General features: G+C 43.9%; 1 protein-coding gene, 1 long non-coding RNA gene and 1 pseudogene across 2 annotated transcripts; all 3 read left to right on the top strand.

The window, feature by feature from the left end:
* Positions 1-3825: 3825 nt before the first annotated feature.
* LOC125527550 (uncharacterized) lies at positions 3826-6101 on the top strand. Its single transcript, XR_007292160.2, has 2 exons — positions 3826-4175; positions 5931-6101. It is a non-coding gene; the product is annotated as an uncharacterized LOC125527550 (long non-coding RNA).
* An 820-nt stretch (positions 6102-6921) lies between these two features.
* On the top strand, positions 6922-8085 carry LOC125533073 (protein BZR1 homolog 1 pseudogene; annotated as a pseudogene).
* A 2447-nt stretch (positions 8086-10532) lies between these two features.
* Positions 10533-13711, top strand: LOC125538085 (uncharacterized). Its single transcript, XM_048701389.2, has 4 exons — positions 10533-10893; positions 11531-11676; positions 11751-11924; positions 12791-13711. The coding sequence occupies exons 1-4, from the start codon at positions 10575-10577 to the stop codon at positions 13433-13435; spliced, it is 1284 nt and encodes a 427-aa protein (XP_048557346.1). The 5' UTR covers positions 10533-10574; the 3' UTR covers positions 13436-13711.
* Positions 13712-13939: the final 228 nt, after the last annotated feature.

Genomic DNA, 13939 nt, shown 5'->3' with positions numbered 1-13939 from the left:
TTCGGGAAGGATTATGAACTGCACAGTAGGATTCCTGCTCTTGGAGATATTATTCAGCACCACAGCCCAGATCTCATATGCCTCCAGGTACAGAATTTGTCAAAACAATCCATTACTTTATTTTCTTTTTTCTTCTGAATAGGCCTCATCTGAAACTGTAGGAGGTTACACCAGAGATACATGGGCTTCTGGAAAAATCCGACTGGTGGCCAGAATACAAATGCTTGATGTCACATGAGATGGAATATTATAAAGAGGCAGGCACGGTCGATTCCAATATGGGGGGGCCATTCTCGAAAACAAAAGAAAATATGGGGAGATCATATTTCTGCATGCAGGTAGTATTTTCTGAGTTTCAAAATCATGGTTGGAATTCTTCCCATTTCATGGTTTTGATGCTGATATAGTATAACTTTTTAAGAGAAGATGCTGATATATTTACTGCTTTAGTATGTCAGCGTTCCGTTGCTACTTTATATCTTAAGGTTGTTGCACTGACGTGGGCTAACTCACTATCCTTTAGAGATTACTAACACTACCACACCTTGGATCAGACATGGAGGAGATTGCTAAGACAGTTATGATGAACAAGGTGTTCGATTTAGCAAAAAAGGCGTTTGATTTGAATCCATGAATGGTGCATTGTTACCATTTTTCCTTTTCAGATTTCGGAAGTGTATGTCATGATGGTTTTAAACTTTAGATCATCAACGAGCGAGTCGCTCAGGCAAAGGAGTCCCTCATGTTGTTGGGAGGAAGAGGATCACGCAACGCGATATTCTGCGGGGACATGAACTGGGACGACAAGATAGACGGGGCCTTCCCTCTCTCGGAGGGCTGGGTTGACGCCTGGGCTGAGCTGAAGCCGGGTGAAGATGGCTGGACGTACGACACGGAGGCCAACGCCATGCTGTCTAAAGCGTCCAAGAAACTACAGCTGAGGCTGGATCGGTTCGTGTGCAAGCTGCCGGATTTCAAGGTCCAAGGCATCGAGATGGTTGGGAGGGAGCCTATACCCGGCGTCTCATGCGTGAAGGTGGATGTAATCCGCTGGAAGTCTAAGAAGAAAGCCTACTGGATGCGTCGCGAGCGGACGAAGCCTGTGCTGCCCAGCAACCACTTCGGGCTCGTCTTGACGATCACCCCTCAGCCTGGAAGCTGTGCTCCGTCAGAGTAAGTGCTGATCGTGTGTGTAGCAGTTACAACTTACAATGTATCGTCAGGCTGGACGTCTTAGCCTGCAGTGTCGCCCACTTTTGTGTAGTAGAAATTTAAGAATCGTAACGTCTATGGATGGTCAGATACTATGAATTAGGTGGATGAGGACTGGATGCTCTGTGCTCCACCCCATTGCCACGGATTGCCCCCAATTTTCTGAAACTTTGAAAGAGGAGGCATTGGGTGGCAAGATAAAAGATGCTTATACCTTGCTAGTTAAATGTCGCGTAACTTATGGTAGGTCTGAGTAGCTCTTACTTTCTTACCTCTCATGTGAAAAGCATGCTAAAATTGCTCAGACACGCTCGACCTCCTTTTATTTTTTCAGAAAATATTACCTCGTTTTAGTTCTCCAGAAAAGATAATCATGGCGTAGTTCTCACTCCACTACCGACCATGTCATCCTGCGATTCGAGCTAGGCCCCTACAAAGTCAAACAACACCCCGAAAAGGGCTGGCACGACATCAGTTTTTGGGCTGGGTCAAAAACTCTGTCAGATATTGGGCTTCTGCTTGCTCGTGCTGATAAACTCCATGCTCACAGTACTGTTCTCAACACAATCCCTAATTAAGCGATAGCGGAGATTTATATGTTTGTTGCGATTACGGAGAATTAGGTTCTTGCATAGCGAGATTGCCGACTTGTTGATGAAGAGCAATGACAGGGCAGCCTCCTGGTTCCGGATTTCTCTGAGGAGGCCTGAGAGCCAAATCCCCTGGCATGCTGCAATGGCGGCGGCGATGTACTCTGCTTCACAGGACGAAGTGGCCACCACTTTTGCTTCTGGGACTACCAACCGATTGGGTTGCCACCAAGGAAGAAGGGGATCCCGAAGGTGCTCTTCCTCGCGTCGAGGTCGTATCTCCTTTTTGTCGTGCACCGGTACGCCCTGCAATCCTAGTATCGGAGAATCCCAAGGTTACTCATGCCGAAGAGGTGCACACTGGTGATCTTTTTTTTAAACACGTTTGAGTGTGTGACCTATCGTCTAAACATATCAACATCTGGAAACATGGACATGTTCTATCGTGCTCGTCATCTGCTTGCTTGGCATTATATGTTACGTAGTACTCCCTCCGATCCAAGATAAGTGTCATCTTATTTTGGATTGGAGGGAGTAACACTTCCCTTTTAACTCAATTTCGGAGGTAATGTTCAGCTTAGGTTCTCTTTAGAACAAGGTCTCGCAGGCATGTCCCTCGTGGCAACAAGTCATAAAGCAAATTAAAACATAAAATCAAAATTAGATAAATTAATATACCATGATAAAATGATTAAAAAAAGTTCATAACATTAATTTAATATAATAATCAAACACTTCATTTCTAAGCCATATACATAAAAATGGTCCTATTCTCATGTCGTCGATGCCGCTGGATCCAAGCCCCACTTGTGCAGAGGCAATCGATTCCCGCCGGAGCGAGTCCGACAGTGAACATCGGATTTCCTCCTGGGATCCTCGGGGAGGAGAGCAAGCGCTCGCCGGCGGCTGCGCGCGGAGTCATGCAGGACTGAGAGGACGCGACGAGGGCGGTTGGTCCGACGATCTCGACAGCAGAGCAAGCGTTCGCCTGCAGCTGTGCGCGTAGTCATGCAGGATGGAGGGACGCGATGAGGGCGGTTGGTCTGAAAACATAGCAGAGCAGCGGAAGCACTCACCGGTGGCTGCGCGCGGAGTCGCGTAGGACGGATGGGACGCGACGAGGAAGCCGGAGGGGAAGCGAGAAGTAGCCCGGCCGGGGCGACGATTTCGTCGGCAAAGGAAAGCATGGAGGGAAGGACGGCTGACCGGGGGCATCACGACGGAGCCAACGCCGTCTTGTAGAACCGAAGCGGGTAGTAGCGTCGGGCCGATTAGCCATGCAAGGGCATGGAGTGCGATCGTCGTCCACAGCGTATACCGGGTCATAGCTCGGCCTTGGTGGATCGCAGCGGCGCCCTCCTGTGCCGTCACCATGGCATGCCGGCCCAGGCAGCTACGGAGCAGGCGGCGCCTGCACGCGCTCACCGTCGCAGCGTGCCAGAGAGGTCATCGGCGGTTCCAGGCGCTGCAGGTCGGCGGCGATTGCGTGCGCGACGCGTCTGCGCTGCACGCACAGGTAGATTGTCCAGGCGGCGATGAAGAGAACCACAACTAAGACGCATGCGCCGATGATGTACCCTAGCTGTTCTTTGTTCACGGAGAGGGAGGAGGCCATGACCAAAAATCAACATGGACAGGGGACATATGCCCCCCCCCTCACCAGTTTGTATTTATTCAAGTAGTTATTTATAGTTGAATACATTGTACTCATTTGCATCATATAATCACATATTGATGGTGTATTACGACTTGTTTTGTAACTAAAATTATATTTTTATGTTAATGCTTTATATTTGCATGATATACAATATATATTGTTAAAAAGGATATATATTACTATGTTAATGTTCATCGTGCCTCAGTCGCGCTAGGGCCACCATGATACTAGGGCCGGGCCTGAGGGAAGTGGCGCTTGCGCGCGCTCCAGATCGGCAAACGATGTAACCTTGTTTGAGTTTTAATGACGAAAATGCTATTTTTCATCCAGATGAAATCTTGGCTTTCATCTGTTTTGTGAGCCGTCCGTTCTCTGTCTGGAGATTCGTGTTTCTTTTTTTCGTCCTCTCAGCTGATGTGTTCTTATCGGGTCCGCTCATTTTTCGGGTACCGCGGCCCGCGCCGGTCATTGCTCTGTAGCTGGCTTTCCCCTGCCCGTTTGCGAGCTCTCTCGGTCCATGGCGATTTGGAGATTCCCTCTCCGCTTGATTCACTAGGGTGGTGGTCAGGAGTCTGGCTTCCCCGCGCCCTCCTGCTCCGAGCCTTTTCCCCTGCCGGAGGTCTGCAGCATCTGCTGGCCCCCGATCCCGCCCCGGCCTATTTCCCCGGTTATGTCCGTTAGATCTGCTGCTTAGTCCCTTTGGGATCTTCCATCTGGTAATCCCCACAGCGATTTTTGGTGGTGTAGATTTGTGGATGCGTTGTTACTAGCATCGAATCTCATATGTCTTGTGAGCTAGTTTAGGGTTTGTCTTTGTAGGATCGATTGCTCTGTGTTCGTTTAGTTGTTTGAATTCGTCTGGTTGTCATGCGCAGAATCACTTCCCCTGAATCACTTCGCCTCTACCATTCCCGCTGAAATTTGTACCAAGTATACATTTGACTGCTCTGTGGTTGTCGCTGCAATCAATTCCCCTGAATCTATGGGCTAGGTGGTGTTTTGTGTACGAGGAGATTAAAATGGTCGTTTGAGTTTGTCCCTGTTGCTCAGGAAGATTGGTAGGGCAACTACAGTATTTTGCACATGAGTTATTTTAGCTACTCGTGTAAGGGCTCAATTGGATTTTTTCCTGCTTGCTAGCGTTTTCACTTGATTTAGAACTTTTAGTGGGTTTTTAGTGGATTTACACTGTAATTTGCAGTGGACTTACACTGTATTTTCAGTCGGTTTTTACACTGGAATTCTTGGCGGATTTACACTGTAGTTTTAGTTGAATTTACGGTGTAATTCTTATTGGTTTTTGCATTGTTACTCTTGATTTTTACAGTGTAATTCTTATTTGGAGTTACATTGTAATCCTTTGTGATCTAACCGGATTTGCATTGTAATCTTTATTGGATTACAATGTAATTTTTAGTGGAGTCACACTGTAATTCTTAGCAAGTGTTCCAGTTCATGGGTGATTCTGTCTGTCATGCATTCAGATGCATAATGTCAAATCCTCTTTTTGTTCCCGTGGTATTATGATAGCATCTACCTGTGTTTTTTTTAGATTCAACTGTCATCATATAGTTTTTTTTACACAATTCTTAGGCAGCATCAGCCCCTGTTCATTTTGTGTTTGCAGCCCGTGGTGGGCCTTTTTGTTTCTTTGCATGATGTAATTTTCACTGACCATGAACTTGGCCCAATCTGTATGCACAATACTGTTGTAACATAAACTACCCTTTCTCTTGCTTTGGTTAACTTCTTCTAGTAGCAAAGAGATTTACATTCTTGTACTGCCGCTTTTGAATTGTACTTTTGTATGGCCTTGTTCACAAAGTGTTGTCTGCTTAGTGGATTTTCACTGCATTTTTCAGTGGATTTACACTGTAATTTGTAGTGGTTTTTTACACTGTAATTCTTGATGGATTTACACTGTAGTTTAAGTTGATTTTATAGTGTAATTCTTATTGGTTATGCACTGTAACTCTTTGATTTTTAGAGTGTAATTCTTATTGAAGGAACATTGTAATCCTTAGTGGTCTTAGTGGATTTACACTGTAATCTTTATTGGATAACAGTGTAATTCTTAGTGGAGTTACACTGTAATTTTTAGTGATCTTAGTGGATTTACACTGTAATCTTTATTGGATTACAGTGTAATTCTTAATGGAGTTACACTGTAATTTTTAGTGATCTTAGTGGATTTACACTGATTATGGTATAATTTTTGGTGGATTTATAATCCTTAGTAGGTTTTACACTGTAATCCTAGTGGAGTTACACCGTAATCCTTATTGTATTTATACCATAATCTTTATTTGATTACACTGTAGTGTGCAGCAACTGAATTTGCTTTTTCAGTAGCATGTAATCCGAGTGAAGGAGCATGTAGTTAATTATTTTTTGGTCATTTTTTTTTGTTTTCTTAGGTACTGTTTGTTGTCATGCGTGTTGCTAATCTTACTTTTTGGTATTTTTTGCAGGGTGTTTATGGATACTTGCCTGATAATGATTTTTGGTTAGTTGTGTGTGCCACTGCCATGTAGTATCAGTGCATAGCTCTTTTTTAGTTTCAGCGTGATCTTCATAGTAATTACATTTGAAAGATCATTGTAATTCTAAGTTCAAGTCAGCGTAATTTAGTTTATTCTCCACACCTTTTTTGTGTGTATTCTATTCTCTTTTCTTGATATTGAATTCATAGTGTTAAACTCAGCGTTTTACATGGATTTTTTCAGTGTAATTCTTAGTGTATTTACAGTGTATTTTTAGTGATTTTGCATTGTAATTCTTGGTAGACATAAAGATTTTTACAGTGCATTTTTCAATGTAATTGTTAGTGTAATTTAATTAGTTTTTAGTGCTCCAGAGTGTATTTTTAGGTGTGTGTGTGTGGGTAGATGGCGTCCTTTTCTTCTCTTTTTGTTAGCTTTAGCTTGGTGGACATGGGAAGAAAGCTTGGCTGTAACTTTGGAATTTTTCACCCGTTAAGATCATGACACTAGTGTGTTTAAGAGTTGGGGCGTGGACCCATTAAGCTCCTGTTTGCTGCTGTGTTTAGAGCGGGGACACCGGACAGGACAGAGAGACAGTAGGACAGTTGTCCACCTTTACTTGGTGGAAAAATCTGGCTGAAAGCGAATCCGTTTTCATCCGGATGTTAAATAGACAGTCTCTTTAATAAAACTAGTCATGATGGCTTCCTCTTAAAAAAAGCATCGACTACTGGATTCACCTGTCGGGCGAAGGTCGTGCACAAGTATCGTGCGTAAGACTAGCCACAATGGGAGTAAATTCAGCAGTAATATCGAGTCCAACTCAGCAAATTTGCTTACGTGGCAATGAGTTAATGAGGAGAGAGGTAGTAGTAGTAACTTAGCTAGTTATTGTAACATCACATGTCCCAATGCAATATGAGTCTATAACCTAATAAATGAAGCTATGCATGTTACCACACTTATGTTATTACCCACTATGAAGGTAGTAACATAGTCTAGAAATACGTATATCTCTACTACTACCTCTCTCTCAGTTTACAAGGCGTGCGCGTATCCCAAGGTCGTCAATTTGACTAACCTAATACAAGTCATATATTACAAAAAATATACCAATATAAACTTCAGATGTTCTATTTTCAAACGATATAATTTTTGTGTTATATAGTTTATATTAGGGTGATAAAATTGGCAACCTAGGTATACGCGTAGGACTTGTAAACTGAAACGGAGGTAGTATTAAAGGAGAAAACGTCGTGATGGTTCGACCTCCTATGATGGTTCAACCTTCACGATCGCCTCGCTCCCCTCCACCCCACCCTCCTACGATTCCTGAAAAATCGGACTGCCTCCCCGTCCCTCCGCTCACGAGAAAAAGAAAAAAGAAAAAAGAAAAACAATGCACATCCCCACGTCCCCGTATCCCACCTCCCACTCCCTTCCCCAAATCCCTCGCTCTCGATTCCCTATTCTCTCCAGAGAGGAATCACCGCCGCCGGCCTCCTCCCGCCTACAGCGACGGAGGCGGACGCCGGGCTGGGTCGGACGCCCACGTGGAAGGAGCGGGAGAACAACAAGCGGTGCGAGCGCCGGCGCCGGGCCATCGCCGCCAAGATCTTCACCGACCTCCGCGCTCTCGACAGCTACAAGCTCCCCAAGCATTGCGACAACAACGAGGTGCTCAAGGAGCTCTGCCGCGAGGCCGAATGGGTCGTGGAGGACGATGGCACCACCTACCGCAAGGTGAAGCCTCGCTTCTTGGTCTCGGGATCGAGATCGCCCCCCATCCCATGTTTCTTCTCTCCTTCCGTTTCCTGGATCTAGCCAGCCTTGCTTGGATGTGTAGATCTGATTGTTTGGTTCGATTCATGGCAGGGATACAAGCCGCCGTCGTCCGGGCCGTTTGGTGGGGTCTCGTCGGTGGGCATGAGCACCTGCTCGTCCTCGCAGCTGCTCAGTGCGTCGTCGTCGTCGTTCCCGAGCCCGGTGCCTTCCTACCACCCCAGCCCGACGTCATCCAGCTTCCCGAGCCCCACGCGCCTCGACAACCCCAGCCCCGCCTACCTCCTCCCATTCCTCCGTGGCCTCCCCAACCTGCCCCTGCTCCGGGTCTCCAACAGCAGGGGGTGAAGCAAACACTTATTGGGAGGTACTCAAAATTTGATCACTTTGTTGTAGAATCACAGTGCTCATCAACTAATCCTTGACTGATTTTGAATCTCTGCTAATAGTTCAACATCTTTTTTTAATCACAAGGTCTAAAAGGTATCATTCAAAATCTGCAGATGATCAGTAGTGTCAAACCCACATCCTCTCTGCCATCTTCTACATGAACTGCTTTGTAAAAAGTGGAAAATTGTTGCTCGTAATGTTGATGTGCAGACTATCAAATTGGGAATTTTTTATCATGGTGAAACTACACTGTAAAAAGTGAATCATGTTAGTAATGTCTCCCAACTCTCAAATTGTTGCTTGTTATATTAATCTGCATACTACCAAATTGGAAGATTTTCAATCATGATATGATTCTGAGAATGGATGCATGATTGCAGATGGCTACCAAACCGTAAAATTTCAACATTCAAAAGATGTATTTTGTACTGGCAGTTTTGATGCATGATTGCAGCTGCATGTAGGTTTCGGTTTGTCCAAGAACTGTCTATGTATACCGATAATGATTACTCCATCCGTCCCAAAATAAGTTCATTTTGTTTAGTACAGTTTATACTATATCAAAGATACTAAATCAAAGATACTTACTTTGGGACTGGGGGAGTACTCTGTTTTCAAATGGCGCATGGTGTACGCATGAAAACTGTGGGTGTATAAATTAGTATCATGTTGCCTGCACGTTGAACTTATAATTCTTTTTCTGAATAATGTGTCATATTTGATTGCTGTCAAAATGACAATTGCTATTTGCTTTCTAGACATCTTGTATGTGGCTTGTGGTGATAACAATTTTTATTTTTCTCAGGATTTGATTATGATCGTGAAGGGTACATTATGATTTACGAGCATTTAATCTTCTCTGATAATCAAAGCGCCGCATAGTCTTATGTGCATTCATCAGAGCTATTCCACAATTTTGTCCCCACTTATGCCTTTTTACACTTCTATATGTGTAGCTTTTAATTTTTTTAAGACATTCATTCTTTTTTTTTCTAAGTCTTCATGTGTGTAGAATTACTTCTGCGGTGAGCCGGAGTGTAACGTCTTCTCACGGGCTACTGTCATCAATCAAGGTGGTCATTGGTCTATATCAAGCTTGACGAGTACTTCCTGAAGGCTGATTTCTGCTCCCGCTGCGTTGTTGACCGAGGCCCCATCTACGTGGGAGGCTGCTATTTTTTGATAGATTGGCAGTGAGATGCTCGGATAGGAGAAAAGTGAATCGGAAGAGCATGAGAGATAGATGTTGAGAACCTAAATAATGCACGCACATTTACATATTTCATGTGATGGTAGTATGTCGTCGTAGTTTTTGTGTTGGTTGTCCTACTGAATGTTCCTGTCAGTCCTAACTCATCACATCACTCTCAATTTTCAGTCATGCTTGGAGCTTTTATCTCTAACTCTACAAAATCAGAAAGCATGTCTAAAGCTCAAGGTAATGTTGAAACTTGGAGGCGATCAAACCATATGCTTTTTGGGCTGTAAGAGTTTAAACTAACTATTGCTTTTTGGGCTGTACGAGTTTGAACTAACTATCGCTAATATCCTGGCTTTGAATTTTTAGTTTGTATTTTTTTGCAAAAGTTTGTATTTTTCCATGGTCAAGATAGAGGGCACACAGAGCTTGGTTTGTTAAGCTTCTTTATATTCTCAAGGAGGTCAGGAGTTCCTCTTGAGAAGAAAGAGGACAGCCTTTAACTCAACCTACGCCTTCAAAGAGAACTGCTTGAACTCAAGATGCTCCTTCCAGTCATTTGATCGATGCAGAAATAACCTTTTATGAGAGTGACCTAAAAGTCAGATATTTTACATTAAGCATACATCTCTTGTAGGTCTATTTAACTTTGGGTTTGGGAGTACTATATGTTGTTTGAGAGGGTCTATTTTTTTTAGAAAATATGATTTTGTTCTTTGTTTCTATACTTATCGAAGTTCATGTTTCTTTCCAGTTAGTTGTGAGAGGACTTCGTAAGTTTCCATTCAAAAAGGAGATCAAATAATATTTTGAATGATGACATAATAGATGAAAATAGAAGATTTTGAATAGGGCTTGCCTACACGACACTGTGGAAAAAGGTGAAGGGAAAGGAAGGGTGAGGAGAATAAAATGATGCAAAGGGAAGTTTTTAAAGACATACGACGATTGCCTAGGAAGAAATAAGAGGGAGAGAATTAATTTGTCCAGGAATTAAAACCAGTCCTATCATATCCGACACGTATTTTTTAATTCGAAAAATTATTTGATCATAATGCATTTTTTGACCCGTGACAACATACAGGCATTCAGCTAGTGTTATTAATGTATATTACTCTTCATTGTGGCTAGTCTAAAATCCGCCTTGAGCATGGTCCGTTTGATAACTGAGCAGTCCGCCCAGCCGTATAGGTGGATTTTGAGAAGACCAACAGCCCGACCGAACCACGTCCTCATTTCGTAGTGAGCAGAAAACACTGCCAATGGCCGCGCTCCTCTCCCGTCCGCCTCGGCGCCTCATCCGCTTCCCCAAGCCCCAAACCCTCCTCTCCCCGGCATTGACCCCGCCTTCCCCTCCCCACGATCTCCCGGCGAGCATCCCGCCGCTGGGATTCAGAGAGTCGGGATGGAGTGCGCCGCCGCAGTGGCAGCTGTGGCACCGCGCCCTGTGCACACACTCCGACCCTCGGAGCTCCGGCACCTGCGACGCTGGCCTGGCCGCTGCTGCAGGCGCATCGCCCGACGTCGCCCAGGTGTCCGGCGTGGGCGCCAACGGAGCGCACCAGACGGTCGGCAAGAAAGGTTCATCCTTGGATTTAATCTTCTTTTTTGGCAAAATTCGTTCTAGCATTGATGAATGTGCCAGGGATTGCTTCTCCATTATACTGTATTTCAGTATCTTTGCTCTTGTGTTGGATGCGGTCTTTTTATTTGGATCTGTCTTGTTTGGATGCGATCTTTTCATTTGGATCTGTCGCGTGTTAACAGTTGAGGACTTAGGGTTAGAAATTTCCTTAGGGTTACACTGATAGAGATGTATTACACGGCGAACTACCAACGAAAATGGATATACTTGTAAATTTATTGAGGGTTTCATCTTGGTTGCTTATTACAGCATAAAGGCTGCCAACAAAATTACAACAAAAAGTGTGCAGTTCCTGCCTAGATGCAGTGCTCTTTCACACAGTATAGGTTCTTTGTTCAGTCAATTTTTGTCTACAAAATGAGATGCTATCGCTAGCCTCTTACTAATTGTTAGCAGGGCTTATTTCCCTGAACTGGAAACATTCAGGGCTACCGACCCACTTGACAGGTTAACAAAGCAAATACGTCCAGCTTGTAGCTACTTACAATTATGCAACTTAGAATCTGATTTCATCTTTAAACTGTGACTGATTTTTCGTATGTTTCTGCTGTAATAGTGAATATCTTTCCACAGGAGATCCTGAGACTAGTGTGTGTAGCAAGGCCATTAAGATCATGACGTACAATGTGTGTTTCGGGCAGAACATGGAACTGCACAGTAGAATTCCTGCTATTGGAGATATTATCCAGCACCACAGCCCAGATCTTATATGCCTCCGGGTACAGAGTTTTCCAAAACAATCCATTCTTTTCTTTTCTTTTTTCTTCTGAACAGGCCTCATGTGAGACTGCAGGAGGTTACACCAGAGATACATGGGCTTCTTGAAAAATCCGACTGGTGGGCAGAATACAAATGCTTCATGCCACATGAGATGGCATATTATATAGAAGCGGAAAAGGTCCGTTCCAATATGGTGAGACCATTCACGAAAAAGAAAAGAAATATGAGATCATATTTCTGCATGCAGGTATAGTCTTTTCTCTAAGTTTCAGAATCATAGTTGGAATCATGCCATTTCATGGTTTTGATGCTGATGCAGTATTTTGTTTTTCACGAGAAGATGCTGATATATTTAGTATGTCAGCGTTTCCGTTGGTACTTTATATAGTACTCCCTTCGTTCACAAATATAAGATGTTTTGGATATTTCAATATGGCTACATACGGACTGAAATGTGTGAACAAACACATTGAAACGTGTCCATATACATCCAATTTACAAAAGAGTTAGAACATCTTATATTTCTGATGGATGGTGTTTCTTAAGGTTGCACTGATGTGAGCTAAGTCACTATCCTGTGGATTAGACAAGGAGGAAAGAATCATGATGAACGAGGTGTTTGATTTCGCAAAAACAAAAGGTGTTTGATTTGGATGCACTAACACACCTTGGATTAGATAAGAAGGAAATAATCATGATGAACAAGGTGTTTGATTTTGCGAAAACAATCGGTGTTTGATTTGAAACCATGGATGGTGCCTTGTTACCATTTTTCCTTTTCAGATTTCAGAAGTGTATCTTCTGATGGTTTTAAACTTTAGTTTCAGATATATTTCAGCTATTGCCGATACAATCATGCCGTTTTTCAATTTGGACAAAGACCGAAATTTCCAATTGAATTTACTGAGATCCAACCAAATACTTTGAAAATTTAAAATTAATTTGAATCTGTGTGTACTACCGAAATTGCTGAAATATACTGACCGAAATGCAATAATTTTTCAGTATGTACCGAAGTTAATGAAGTTTCCGAAATTTTGACGAAATTACACTGAAAGTGAGAACCACATTCCTGTCTTACGCGTTCACTGATCCAGTTGCCAACAAATGCAGATGAGCAAATTGCCTGTGGATTGTTTCCGCGGCGTTCCATTTTCCAATTCAGCAATGGGAAGGGAGCTGAGCATGGCAAATGTCAGCATTGGCAGGGTGACCTTGGTGTTGGGCACAAGCCACCTAGAGAGCCCGCGTCGTGAGGCTCCTTGGTGGGATCACGACATGAGCAGAAACAAGCGAGCTGCTCAGGCAAAGGAATCCCTCATGTTGTTGGGAGGAAGAGGATCCCGTAACGTGATATTCTGTGGGGACATGAACTGGGACGACAAGATAGGCGGGGCCTTCCCTCTGCCGGACGGCTGGGTTGACGCCTGGGCTCAGCTGAAGCCGGGTGAAGGCGGCTGGACGTACGACACGGTGGCCAACGCCATGATGTCTAAAGGGTACAAGAAACTACAGCTGAGGCTGGATCGGTTCGTGTGCAAGCTGCCGGATTTCGAGGTCCAAGGCATCGAGATGGTTGGGAAGGAGCCCATGCCCGGCGCCTCGTACGAGAAGGTGAAGGAATTCAGCCATAAGTCAAAGTCTGGAAAGAAATTCAGCGGGACGTGGGAGTGGATGCTGCCTGTGCTGCCCAGCGACCACTTTGGGCTCGTCTTGACGATCGCCCCTCGGGATGGAAGCAGTGCTCCGTTAGAGTAAGTGGTGATCTTATTCTTGTGCGTAGCAGTTACGATGGATCATCGTCAGGCTGGACGTCGATCGTAGCCTGTGTCGGCCACTTTTGTGTAGTGGCTTGTGTAGCCTGCAGTGTCGGCCACTTCTGTGTAGTAGAAGTAACGTGTATGGATGCTCAGGTACATGACTTGGGTGGATGAAATGTTCCGTGCTCTACCCCATTGCCATGGATTGCCCCAAATTTTGTAAACTTTGAAAGTGGAGGCATATCCTGCTAAATGGCTCGTAACTCCCTTCGGTCCTTTTTAGTTTGCATATAAGTTTTGTCCGAAGTCAAATTTTCTACTTTGACTAAAATTATAGACAATGCCAAATCAGTATTGTTAGATTTGTTATGAAATGTAGTTTCATAGTATATATATTTGGTATTGTAGATGTTGATATTTTTTTAATATAATTTTAATCAAAGTTTGTAAAGTTTAACTTGATACAAATCTAATATGCCGAGTAAAAAGGACCAGAGGGAGT

Source organism: Triticum urartu, chromosome 1A, assembly GCF_056163025.1.
Source record: "Triticum urartu cultivar PI428250 chromosome 1A, HENAU_Tu73, whole genome shotgun sequence".
Taxonomy (NCBI): domain Eukaryota; kingdom Viridiplantae; phylum Streptophyta; class Magnoliopsida; order Poales; family Poaceae; genus Triticum; species Triticum urartu.
This window is presented reverse-complemented; position numbering and strand designations above follow the sequence as displayed.